The 12,883-nt window shown below is 42.3% G+C and overlaps 2 protein-coding genes across 2 annotated transcripts in view; one reads left to right on the forward strand and one right to left on the reverse strand.

The window, feature by feature from the left end:
- The window catches only part of egfem1 (EGF-like and EMI domain containing 1), an 89,401-nt gene that overhangs the window by 28,748 nt on the left and 47,770 nt on the right, over positions 1 to 12,883 (reverse strand). The window contains exons 15-20 of the mRNA XM_030066365.1: positions 10,688 to 10,816; positions 10,334 to 10,462; positions 4,484 to 4,618; positions 3,441 to 3,575; positions 1,048 to 1,173; positions 245 to 376 (exon numbers count right to left, since the gene is read on the reverse strand). Of these exons, the coding sequence (XP_029922225.1) occupies positions 245 to 376; positions 1,048 to 1,173; positions 3,441 to 3,575; positions 4,484 to 4,618; positions 10,334 to 10,462; positions 10,688 to 10,816 (786 nt within the window). The remainder of the gene's footprint in view (positions 1 to 244; positions 377 to 1,047; positions 1,174 to 3,440; positions 3,576 to 4,483; positions 4,619 to 10,333; positions 10,463 to 10,687; positions 10,817 to 12,883) is intronic.
- Positions 5,846 to 8,734, forward strand: LOC115369933 (EH domain-containing protein 2-like). The gene is made up of 6 exons (XM_030066666.1): positions 5,846 to 6,066; positions 6,227 to 6,403; positions 6,778 to 6,875; positions 7,285 to 7,697; positions 7,849 to 8,013; positions 8,174 to 8,734. The coding sequence occupies exons 1-6, from the start codon at positions 5,846 to 5,848 to the stop codon at positions 8,732 to 8,734; spliced, it is 1,635 nt and encodes a 544-aa protein (XP_029922526.1).

Here is a 12,883-nt window from a genome sequence, read left to right on the forward strand (position 1 = left end):
GATTGCCATTCAGGAAATATGCTTTACTCATCTATCCTTATGGACTAACACAATGGATTGGTATGAACTGGATGAGGTTTTTGACTTTGCTAAAGTTATCAATTAAAGAAATACAATACAGAAAATTAAATAAATGACCAAAGTTCAATTCATTTTATTATTTGTATAAAACTGTATCTTCTGAAACATGATGGTTTAATGACCCGTCCAAATATTTCAAGCAAGAGAGTTGAGTCAAGCTTACCAGCCTGGCAGAGTGTCCCAGTGAAGCCTGGCTTGCAGTCACAGACCCCGGTCTGCTTGTTGCAGGAGCCTCCGTTCTCACAGGGACTACAAGATGACTGGCATTTAAACCCCCAGAAACCAGCAGGGCAGTCTGAGGAGACACAGCAAAACATCAAACAGCTTTCAGACTAAATGAGCAGTAAGCCATTAAATAGGTCACTTAAAATTAGCTGAATAATTTCACACTGAGATAAATAGGTATTAAATGGGTTGAAAAGGCTGTATATATAAGGATATATATGGGGCAGAAACATATAAATCTCCAGTCATCTCATCTTTCTCACACCAAATTAGGGCGGAGTGATATGGATGAAATTATGTATCATGACATATTTGACCAAATACCTTGATATCAATATTTTGATTTTTCTGTAGAGATGGCTACTGGTGCTTTCATAAGATATTTACATGTAAGTGTTTTTCAATAACAACCATAATGTGGATAGAATAACTAAACAGGTAGGGGCAAATAACAGAACAGCTAGAACAGGCTAGTAAGTTAAAAAAAAAAAAAAATGCAACCCCTTACTGTAATGCAGCCTTTAAAACTAAACTTATGTAATATAATGATATTATGATATCCAAAATCCCAGATGGCATCTCGTCTCATGTCACGGTAGTGATGTAATCACAATAAATAGCCAAGGTCTACACTGTGTACTGCACTATACCTCACTGTTTGCAATAGAAGAAGACAGAAATGCCCCCAAATGATTCCGAGAGATAATATGACCAGTATTTAATTTTCTGTTTAAACTGCACCTTCCTGACATGAGTTCCCTGTCTTCCCTTCAGGGCAGATGCACTGTCCCATCACAGGATCACAAGGAGCCCCTCCACAATCACAGGTTAGGCGACAGCTCTCTCCATACCGCCCTGCACTGCAGCCTGACAACACAAAGCAATAAAAATACAGTAAAACACACAACAGCAACAAAACATGTGGCACAAGACAGGATAGCACCATACAAAATAAAATAGCATAACATTTTAGTTCAGTTTAGTTCAGTTTAGTTTAGTTTAAGTTAGTTAAAAATCATTTTAAGAAAAGCATTTGCCCTAAGAACATGCAAAGAGGTGTCAAGGATAACACAATAAAGTCAAAAACTTAATTCCAATGTGGTCCTTGATGCTGGGAGTTCAGCAGTGGCAAGATGATGGCAGATGGGACTGAACTACTCACACAGCATAGATCAGGCTAAGAGAGGATTATGCATTACAACACAGCATGCAACAACCCCTCTGTGAAGGTTTTAGAAACCTTTTCCTGAAACCGTTTCCTGTATTTGTTCACTCTCTGCCAATAGACTCTGTAGTAGCAACTGGAGTGAATGGCTGCTGTTGCAAAACATCTTGGAACCAAACACAGAAACTGTGAATGATTTTTGTTTTTTGCATCAAGGAAACAAACAAGTTGGGACCTGGACGGTGCATCAGAGCTGATATACTGTATTTCTGCTAATGTTGTCTTGGGCCACTCTATAGAGACACAAAGTTATGAGTGTAACAGAGGCTCCCTCAGAGGCCCCCCCAGTGTCATTTTGGACCATAACACAGAAAGCGGAGCCACCGGAACTTTTCATCAGCCAGCAGAGCAAGCAGCCAGAGGAGGCCCTGCTGAGGAGGAACACACACATACACTGGTTGTACATAACATCAGGAACACCTGCTCCAACCAGGTGCATCCAAAAAAAGTATAATCTCTTGCTAATTTCTTCTGCGCCTACTTCCCTTTTTATAAAGGCAGTTGAGGATGAATGGAAAATGACAAGTTAGAGAGGGACTTTTTGTCATTCAGGCAGCTCAAAAAAAAAAAAAACAAGTCGCAATTTAGAAAGGCATTCCTGCTGGTTTGTACATTCATTATGCACACATGAAAAACCACACACTGTATTGGCATGTGCAAACACACACATATGTGGACAATATTATAGCATGTAAATAAGAGCCCACACAAGCAGACAGATGATGAATGCATGCATGCATGTATGTCCACACAAAACACATACACACACAAATATGCACAATTACACATGCAGACACACAGGGAGGGACACACAGGAGTGGTCGGCCTCACACTCCAAGAATTATGGCTGTTTGAAATTTATGGGTGAAAAAAATCAGAGGGCCATACTGGTTTTATTTTGACTTAGCATCATCAGCTGTGAGTGTGTCTGTTTGTCATAGAAAATGCTTTGGTCTCCTAGAAGTCAAAGCTAACTTGAATTGAAAAACTGCTGTGTGAGACTTGAAGGTTATTACACACAAATAATTCCATCATGGAAATGCTTAACCAGCATGGACTTTTGCTAAAAATCACCGGTTTACTCTATTATCATCCCTTTTACGATGTATGTATTAATATTACATATTCGTAGAACATGCATATATACGAAAAGCGTTCTGTCTTAAAAGCTCCAAGAGGTTTTTGGCTCCACGCACTGCGCTCCAGTGAGACGTAAGTGGCCCAGCCGGGGCAAGCCATTTAGTCAAGGTGTATGTCATGTTGGGTAGCAAGTTCTCCCTCTGTTTATAGGGAATGTGTCTGGGCAATTTCAGCCAATCGTTGACCTCCACTATTGTTGGGTTCTGCCCTCTGAGCTGTCAATCACAAGCTCTCACAACAAACCTGAGCTATACCACTGAGCAGAATCTGAAAGCCCCTGGAAAAAGCAGCTCCTTTAAAGTGCAGAACTTTTAATGGATTCGACATCATTTTAGCAAAATTACATTCTGTGCAAATATTCCTGATATGAAATTAGCTTTGTGTAGCAACTTTTTTCTGTATCTTAATTATTTTAGGTCTGTAGTAGCAGTTTTCAAGTGTCAGAGCAGTTTTTTCACAGTTTTGAGCATGAATCAGAGTGAATTGGAGTAACCTAGCCTTGACATCTGAGCCACTAAAGCACACTATGCACACTTATGCAACCAATATTTTTTACAGAGAGCATGTAAAGCATGTAAGCATATAAATGTTTCAAAGAGACTCTACACCTGATATGTGTTTGATTTTATACAGTATTCTTGCAATATTTTATGTTACTGGTGATAAAGGGGAAATATACTATCTAATATCTTGATAAGCAGCTTATATAGCTTTATGAACAAGGTCCTTTACACTGAGGTAAAGCAGTTTGTGGTCAGTCTTGTCTCACCCAGTTGGCATTTATCTCCATGAAGGCCTGCAGGACATCGCTGGCTGCAATCTCCAGTCCTGGGGTCACATGACCCTCCACCTGGACAGTCACATGGCTGCTCACAGCCTGCACCAAAGAAGCCAAACACACACTCTGCATTGGGACACACACACACACACACATACAAGGGACAAGGGAACATCAACATCATGGATTCAAATGCTTTCCTCAGCAGTTTGTAATCATATACCAGCATGCCTTGTAAGTTGGGTAATTTCACCCCAACAATCTGCTCGATCACCAGGCATGGCTTTCTGCAAGCATCTGAAGCAAATTCTTAAGCTCTCTTTCCCAGGATACAGTAATTTGTCCCCTAAATCAACTGCTGGCTGCAAGAGACAGTTGGGGAGTCAACCTCAGAAATGCTCACAGTGGGGACAAAATGTAATTCAGATTTAACATATTTCATGACTTTGGATGTTCAACAACTTTCTTCCTGAAGTTTGAATTACTATGACTCAAATCTGTGCTCACAAGCAGAACGTCTCTCAATCTGCTCTCACACATAATAGCTTTACTCCATTGCAATGATTACATTTTGGTAGAGCAAAAAAAGTCACCTCTCCTGTAAAATAGCATGAATATAGCTTCAGGTTTGTTTTCAATGAAACACAGAGCTCTTCTGCTGATATGCAGAAATCTATCATAAACAGTGCTGGATCACAGGAGTAACATGTCAGTTCTGTTTTAGAGTGGGCAGTGGGAAGGTCCTATAAAAATGAAGAAGAGTTTGATTCACGTTTATTTAGCAGTTGTTGTTTGACATTGTTTGAACCAGCACAATTCACATAAAACACAGGGAAAACTAATCTAAGTAGCTAACTGTTTGGAAATCCTCAGCCAAGAGCCTATTTGTCTGGGGGTCCTTGACGTAAAGAAAAACATGAATGGAAAATCAGCAGTTCGCCCGCTCTGGGGGAGCTGTTTTAAATAACCTCCCATGTAAAATAAATAAATGGATTTAAATTCTGTTCTGTGAAGTGAGCCCTAAAAATGCTTACCTTTCTCACAGTGCGGGCCGTGGTATCCAGGCTTACAGAAACAGCTCCCCTCCTTGGGGTCGCAGCCAGTGGAATGTTCCAGAACACAGTCACATTCCTTGGAACAGCCTGCGCCGTGTGTCCACCTGGGACAAGCTGAGGGAAGTAGGAGGCCACAAACCCAAGATTAGAAGAGACATACAGCACGCGTTAGACTGACCCTGACTGCCTTGTTTCCGCATCCTCTCGTACAATGTCTGCAGGATATCTCACAAGACGTGACGCGTCCATGAGACGTTCTGTATGTTTACATCACGTTTACAGCCACCAGTCCTTGCAGCAGTATTTTGCACAGTACAGGTCAATTCCCTGTACATTAATACAGTATATAGCATATTTGTTTCTTGCACACTGTATTTATATTGAAGGTCTGACTTCCTTTTTACATTTGGTTTATATATTACTACATGTATAAGGTCTTTTATGTCTTTTATGGTGAAACTGTCTATCTAAGCAGAATAAAACTTTTTAGTTAAGCTTAGGCTAAGGTTTCAGCCATGATTATATGAGAAAAAGCTGTTGCTGACAATGAAAACTTGACTCACAGCGAAATTGCTTTTGGCATGAGTCTGGTTTTGAGCCCAGGCCATTGTAGTTAAAGACAAATGTTTGTGCTGATGCAACTTCAATGTCAAACTATTGCCTGTTTATCATGTCAGCTTCCATCTCTTGTCTCACTAAATTCATAGAATATCGTGCAAATTAGGCTGTATTTCTTTTCCTGACATTAACAGCAAATTTTATATGAAATCAGGTGGAGTATTTGAATCAGTGCTTCACTACATAATTTGAGGGGTGGACATTTAAATGAAATATGATGATGGCGATGATGATGATAATGATGATGACGACAACCATGGCGGTGATGATAATTGTGGTTGCTGCTGCTGTTGATGACTTCTGTGCAAACTTGATCTCAAAGTTCGTCTAGGACTGATGGAACCTCTGAGCAAACAGACAGTGTTATGTAAAAATTAAACATTGCCAATTCCCCTCTGTGGCTTTGAAACAATCAGTCCACATGAAATCTGCCAGGATTGTCTCTCTTCAGCAGCAAACCATTACAAAACTGAACTCAACTCCACCCTGTCCCGCTTGACATAGGGTTTTTGTTAGGTGCAGCTGCAGTCTCTGGTTACACCCTCTCCACCCTCTAAATGTCCCGCTGCAGGATAGAACAGACAGCTGCGAGACTCTGATAATAATCCTCTTGCACACACTTCCATCATGCAAATTCAGTTTGGTCTTGGAAGAGTGAGCAGCTTCCACACTTCCACACATTTATGAATTTTCCTTCAGCACTGAAAGTGAAACCTTAGCACCATGTCCATCCGCCGGCTTAGAAACAATCCTAAAACACTGGAGGACGTCAACATAGTGACAGAGGAGCTGAAGAATCTTTATTACAAGAGACTGCTGCCGATAGAGAAGTACTACTCTTTCCATCACTTTCACTCTCCTAGCTATGAGGATGCAGATTTTGACAATAAACCAATGGTCTTGGTGATGGGTCAGTACTCAACTGGGAAGACAACTTTTATCAAGTGAGTATCACAGTTTGCAGAAAGTGAATCCTAAGGTCTTTCATGCATTTGACAAACTGGAGACATCTTGTTCTGTGCTGAACGTGGCGTGCTTTAGTTCAAGGAGATGGTGATGAGTAGTGATGATGGCAGTGATGGTGTTTGTGATGTGTGTCTTGAGGTATCTCATAGAGCAAGACTTTCCTGGTAGCAGAGTTGGGCCAGAGCCAACCACTGACTGCTTCAGTGCCATCATGTACGGAGAGACAGAGGGAATTATCCCAGGGAATGCTCTTACAGTGGATCCAAAGAAGCCCTTTCGCAACCTCAACCCTTTCGGAAACGCCTTTCTGAACAGGTGATGGGAATCGAGGGAGAGAGAGAGAGAGAGTGTGTGTGTGAGAGAGAGTGAGACAGAGAGAGAGAGAGAGAGAGAGAGAGAGAGAGAGAGAGAGAGTGGGAGAGAGAGAGAGAGAGAGAGAGAGAGAGAGAGAGAGAGAGAGAGAGAGAGAGAGAGGTTCTATGTGTTACTTTTTTCTTGCTTTTTTTCATGAATATCACTTGAATGACCCTGCCTATGTTTTTACGTATAAAGAGCAGATCCTACATGGACATAGAGATACAGACTTTGGATTTTGATGCTTAGCCAATATTGTTTGGCAATACAAATAAATGTTACTAACTTTAGCTACTTCAAATGCATGTAAAGGTATACATTTTCTTCCCTAACAGGTTTCAGTGTGCTCAGCTGCCAAATCAGGTCCTTGAAAGTATCAGCATTATTGACACACCAGGCATCTTAACTGCTGCAAAGAGAAAACTGAGTCGAGGTAAGAAAAGTATCCTTATAATTTCCTTGATACTGTATTTTGCATGATAAAATTTTGAGCCATTAAAGCAGGACAGCATTGTTGCTGTCAGTGTATTATATCAGGCATTCGAACTGCTGTCATGAGAAAAGTCAGAGTGAGATTTCAGCCCAAACATAATTCAAGCTCTTAAAGCCAGGAGCAGATTCTGCGAAGCAATATGACAGCCAGCTGGATAGGAGATGCAAGTCACTGGGCAGGATTTAGTTTGCTTTATGGACAGATTAATGTAAGGGTGTGACCAAAATGGCTTGAAACCAGTGAGGCCTCCTGGGATATGTTACATATTCCTCTGCTGCTTGAGGCAATGAGGCTTGCCACATTACATACAATGTTAATCAAAACCCTATGTTTTGTTCCTTATCCCCAGGATATGACTTCCCAGCAGTGCTGCGCTGGTTTGCTGAGCGTGTGGATCGTATCATCCTCCTGTTCGATGCACATAAGCTGGAGTTCTCTGATGAGCTCACTCGGGCCTTCGCAGCTCTGTACGGCTACGAGGACAAGCTGCGTGTAGTTCTGAATAAAGCTGACAGGGTAGACTCCCAACAGCTCATGCGCGTGTATGGCGCCCTCATGTGGTCACTAGGGAAGGTGTTCCGAACACCCGAGATCCTGCGGGTTTACATCGGATCTTTTTGGTCAGAGCCAAGGCAGGTGTGTGACCACTACCAGCTGATAGAGCTTGAGGAAGAGGATCTTTTGGCCGACATAAGGAACCTGCCACGCAATGCTGCAGTACGCAAGCTGAACGACCTGGTGAAGAGGGCGCGCTTAGTGAGGGTGAGCGATATTTTGATTGGGTGTATTTTGAATTACTCTTACCTGTTACGTAGTGCGTTTTAAGAGTTTCATTAAAGCATGCTGTGATTTGAACAGTTTTGACAAACTGTTTCAGCTATACTGATCGCACTTACGCGTGCTCTCTTCCTAGGCTCATTCACACATCATCAGCTATTTGAAGCAGGAGATGCCAACCATCTTTTGCAAAGACACAAAGAAGCACAATCTGATCTACCAGCTTCCTGTGATCTTCACCAAGATCCAGCAACAACATCGAGTCCCAGCTGGTGACTTCCCAGACTGTACCAAGATGCAGGTTGAACGCTACTTTTCATTTGATGCAATCATCATGTTTTTTTAAGCATATACCCAACAGAATGCACTCTAAGCAACACTGTGATTACCTAATATCTTCAGGTCATAGCCATTTTGTTTAATTAACCCTCTTACATCTTTACCTTTACCTCCATTTTCAGGAGCGGCTTTTAGGCCAAGACTTCTCAAAGTTCAAGACATTAAAACCAAGCCTGATGGCCTCCTTGGACAAACTCCTGTCCACTGATATAGCAAAGCTGATGCCCTTACTTCAATATCAAGAGCGGAGGAACAAACCCCTACCAGGGGTGCTGGATGGTGAATTTTTGGGAACATTCAGGCCAATGTATTTCAAGAGACATCCTTTCAAGGAAATCCCAAAAGATGAAGAAGGCAGCGAACAAGATCTCGAAGAGTGGATAGTGGAGAAATATAAGCCAAAATATGATGAGATTTTCTACAGCCTCTGCCCGGTTGAGGGCAGACTGAGTGGCACCAAAGTCAAAGAGTGGATGGTAACAACTCAGCTGCCCAGCTCTGTGCTCGCCCACATCTGGAGGCTATCTGATGTGGACTGTGATGGTATGCTGGACAATGAAGAGTTTGCTTTAGCCATCCACCTTATCGAGGGGAAACTGGAAGGCCACTGGCTCCCCCCAGAGCTGCCATCCCATCTGGTGCCACCATCAAAACGGGTACACACAGCCAATGATGAAGAGTAAATGTGACACAAAAGTCAATGGACTGTAAATGTTTATCCACCTATTCAATAGCATAAAAGTACTAAGTCTTAGATATGTGTAAACTGTACAATATCACAACTGTGTAATGCAATCATTTCAATCAACTAACCCAGTCTATTATTTTGTAAAAAGTAGCAAACTAACAAGTGTTGCTGACTACCAGTGTCTATTGGTGAAAATTTACATTTTTAAACTCCTTAAAGGAAAATTCCACACTTGGATATGCTTGAACTCATAGGGCTCTAGTTTCCCGGCGCAGGGCAGGGTGGCGCAGTGAGGCGAACCCCGCGCAGAGCTAGTTTCGACCGGCAAAACGGGAGAGGCGGACAGTGTCCAAGTTTCGCAGACGGACTTGCACCGAGATGGGAGTGGCGGCGCAGCGGGGGGAGGTGTCAGCAGATTCAACTTGGCGCAGTGACAGTTTCGTGCCAAAAGGCTTCGCCGAGGTGCGCCAAAAGCTCGCCATCTGAAACCACGTCTACTTTCAGCGCAAGGCGGAGCGGAGCTGGCGCAGTGGAAGTTTGGCTGGCTGGCGTACATCACCAAAACCTCACAATCAGCATAAGCGGTGCCAATCTCCTTTGATCTGACATCAGTTGTGACGGGACAGTTGATATGGAGATATATGTATGTGCTGATTGTGATCGTAGCATTGAATAGTGTTTTTTTCGGTATTTATTGCATCGTTCATGTGCCTGACATTCCGGAAGCCTGCCTGTGAGGTTTTGGTGACGTGTCCGCACTGCTTGCCAGTCTCCGCTCCGTGCCTGTCTCCTGGGCTCCGCTCCGCCTGCAGCAGTAGACCTCCATGTCAGCTGTGTAAACTTTCATTACGCCTTCGCGTAGCGCATTTTAAAGGCGAGGACAGGGGCTCATTTGATTGGTTAAATGTGAATCGGCTGTGTCAAACCCACTCCACGCCTTCTCTCCTCCCTTGCGCCGGTAGGAGGGACAGCGGAGTACTTGCGCCACCGAGCATGGCGTGCCAAACTTGGAAAATCCGCCTGGCCACACCCAGTTGGCGAAGCGCATCTGCGCTACGCCCCCGCCTCGCCTGGTCTGCGAAACTAGAGCCCATACTATCTTCAATGTGTGATGTTCAGTGTATTCAGAGTTGTGATAATGTTTTATACTTTATGTTTTTTGGTGAAATCTATTTCCTACATTTCCAACAATGCCTTCTGACAACCCTGTGAGAATTGGTGTGAACTTGTTGCATCCAGCCACTGGTTTTGTGTGTAGGTGGAGAGAGAACAGTAAGAGTAAGAGACTGGCTGCACTGCATTATGGTTGCTGGAGGCTACTGTTTCAAAGAAAAAAAAACTTTAGATTGTCCCATTTTATTCCATATATTGAATTTCCTACTGAGAATGAGAGTTTGTTATTGCAGGGTCTGTATTTTTTTAAATGACATTAAACTCCTAATGTGATGTTGAGTTGAAAATATTTCATTGTTTGTCATGTAATTATCATCACCATCATAATTATATGATCTTCATCATCTTCATCATCATCATCATCATCATCATTACTGGCCTCATGCAAAATATGTTCCTATAAGGTCCAGTTTGTACTCACGCAGGTGGCAGAAGCGGCCATACAGTCCTGGGGAGCACAGGCAGGCTCCATAGAGACGATGGCAGCGTCCGTTGTTGGGACAGTTACACTTCCTTCGGCAGTGCCTCCCAAAGTAGCCCTGAGGACAACCTGTTAGCATGACAGGAGCAATGAAAGAAAACTGTTACACTGCAGCCAGGATTACCACTTCTGTGAGCTCTGCACCACTGAGAAAAAGTCCAAGCACCAAACAAAGAAAAAGGTAACCTATAGCTTGCAGGTAATTGCATTAGCAGCTGTGTGTGCATGGGTGTATGAGTGTGTGTATGTATTTCTTGCATCTGCTGAATCCTATGTGAATGAGAATGTACACACCATCCTCACAGAGCAGGCCTTGCACACCAGGTGGGCACAGACAGCTGCCAGTCACAGGGTCACAGGAGCCTCCATTCTGACAGCGGCACAGACTGTTACAGGCCTGCCCATAGGTCCCCTGTGGACAAGCTGGAGGAGAGTGAGAAAGAGAGAAATTATATTGGCAATAGTACTAGCAGTATCATTATTACTAACAGTACTGATGTCACTGTGTGAAACACCACAATAAACAAAACAAAACCCAGTCAGGGGTCAGGATATTGTTTACACCATGTGGTATATGAAAGATGACAGGGCAAATGCAGTGAAACAAAGTGTTATGCAATAGAGGTAAGGAGTCAGGGAACACTTTCACCTTTCATCCTGTGTTTCCCCACAGTGTTCGCCCTCCTGACTTCCTTAATCTCACTGGCCTTGTTAGCGATTATGACACGGCCCAGCTGGCCCTTTAAGATGTGCTAACGTGCAACATTCCTCTGCATCAAGTTAACGCCTGCACACATTCCATGTCACACTTTCTTCATAATATTTTTTATGTTTCTCTATGGGAGGATAAACCGGGTTACGACCATGCCATGAAAATGATCCTCTAACATGATATAGATGATAATATATTTAGAGCAATGGTTCTCAACCTTTTTTGGCGCGTGACCCATGAAAACATGCCAATGCCTACTTGTGACCCCCCTGTCACAGCCTGTATATGCAGAGTCCACCTAAAAAACTACCCAGTATTTCACAAGAAAAGAGTAAAATATTCAACAATAAAAAACAATCATTTCAGATCTGATTTTTCTCCTTTCGCCTATTAAGCACTTAATCACCTTGCAATCACCAAAAATTATCTTATGACCCCCTGAAGGGTCCTGACCACCAGGTTGAGAACCACTGACTTAGACCACAGTAAATATACAAAATAAAGATTTACACACCATTCACAAAATGATCAAGTGGTCAAATTTGTCCATACAGCTCTAGAATTCAGATGTCTATCTATGGAAATGAGTAAGCAGATAAAACCAAATTAAAATTTAACATCTTGCAGGATTGGCTCTGTGCTGTTTTCTTTGTTGAGGCATGATTCAATTGGAATACACAATATAAATAGTTTCTGTGGTACCTGCACTCCACAAAAGTATTATTAAAACAAAGATAGAGGTCGGTACATGCCATATCCTATCTATGCCCATGGTGTACCCAAAATTAATTATATGAAGAGATTTTACTTGGAGAATACAGTTCATATTTGATCAATTTTGCCCTTGTACTTACGAAATAATTTTGGGTCATTTGGTTGAATTATTTGTCGAAGCTGGTTATAATTCAGTAGCTGAACTGTAATTATAAGATTTTGCAAAGGAATCATTATATTTAAAAAAAAAAAATCATAATGCTCTTTGCTAGTCATCACTGTGTGTCAGACTGCATTCGTACTTTTCTCAAAATTGTTATATGTTAATGTACCAAACAGCTGAGGCCATTTCCTCTTTTTATGAAGTATACCAATGAAGACAAGTTTTAAAAAGCCATCAACTCTGTTGGACTTCCTTGATTAAGTCTCTACCAGTCAAAAAAGAATGGAAAATGGAAGCTTTTTTAATGCTTGAAGACAACAGAGATGTGTACTGGTGCAAGATGGTGTTCACCTCTATGTCAGGAGGATGTCACTTACATGCACAATTGTAGTAGAACATTTTGGGGTGATTTTACTTTTCATTTGTACAATATTTCCTTGTTTAAGCTGCAACTTTGTAAAATGAGCTAACACAATGGCTGTTATCTGTCCACAGGTCAGGTAAGAGGGGGCTGTAAGTTATTTCTCTATAAAAGCCATAGATGGGCCAGAGTTACGACCCGTCCTTTAACCATTATACCTTGTTCCTTATAGACCACTATGTCCCTAACAATTCCTATCACTGCTGAAGGCAATAATATTGCTCATCTCCTCCACCTCAAAATATTGCTCATGTGGAATGCCATCACCTTGAGGCTGTGCATCTGAATAACTCCACCTCAGGAGCATGTTGCTAAAAGTGACAGATTTCCTCTAATGGATTTATCCCGCGTGGCTCTCTTCTCATGATTACAGCCGTGTCTATAGAGTTCAGACCAAAGACACCCATTAATCATAGAGCTGGACGGGAACAATGGAGCCTTGCTTCTTCACCTAGAAGTGGACATCCTTGGCCCCAGGCT

This window comes from Myripristis murdjan, chromosome 13 (assembly GCF_902150065.1).
Source record: "Myripristis murdjan chromosome 13, fMyrMur1.1, whole genome shotgun sequence".
Lineage (NCBI taxonomy): Eukaryota > Metazoa > Chordata > Actinopteri > Holocentriformes > Holocentridae > Myripristis > Myripristis murdjan.

Excerpts from the sequence above, each read along its gene's own strand:
- LOC115369933 (XM_030066666.1), top strand. The coding sequence starts at position 5,846 with ATGTCCATCCGCCGGCTTAGAAACAATCCTAAAACACTGGAGGACGTC. Across the intron at positions 6,404-6,777 it reads GGAAACGCCTTTCTGAACAG|GTTTCAGTGTGCTCAGCTGC; the intron begins GTGATGGGAATC and ends CTTCCCTAACAG. Across the intron at positions 8,014-8,173 it reads CAGACTGTACCAAGATGCAG|GAGCGGCTTTTAGGCCAAGA; the intron begins GTTGAACGCTAC and ends CTCCATTTTCAG.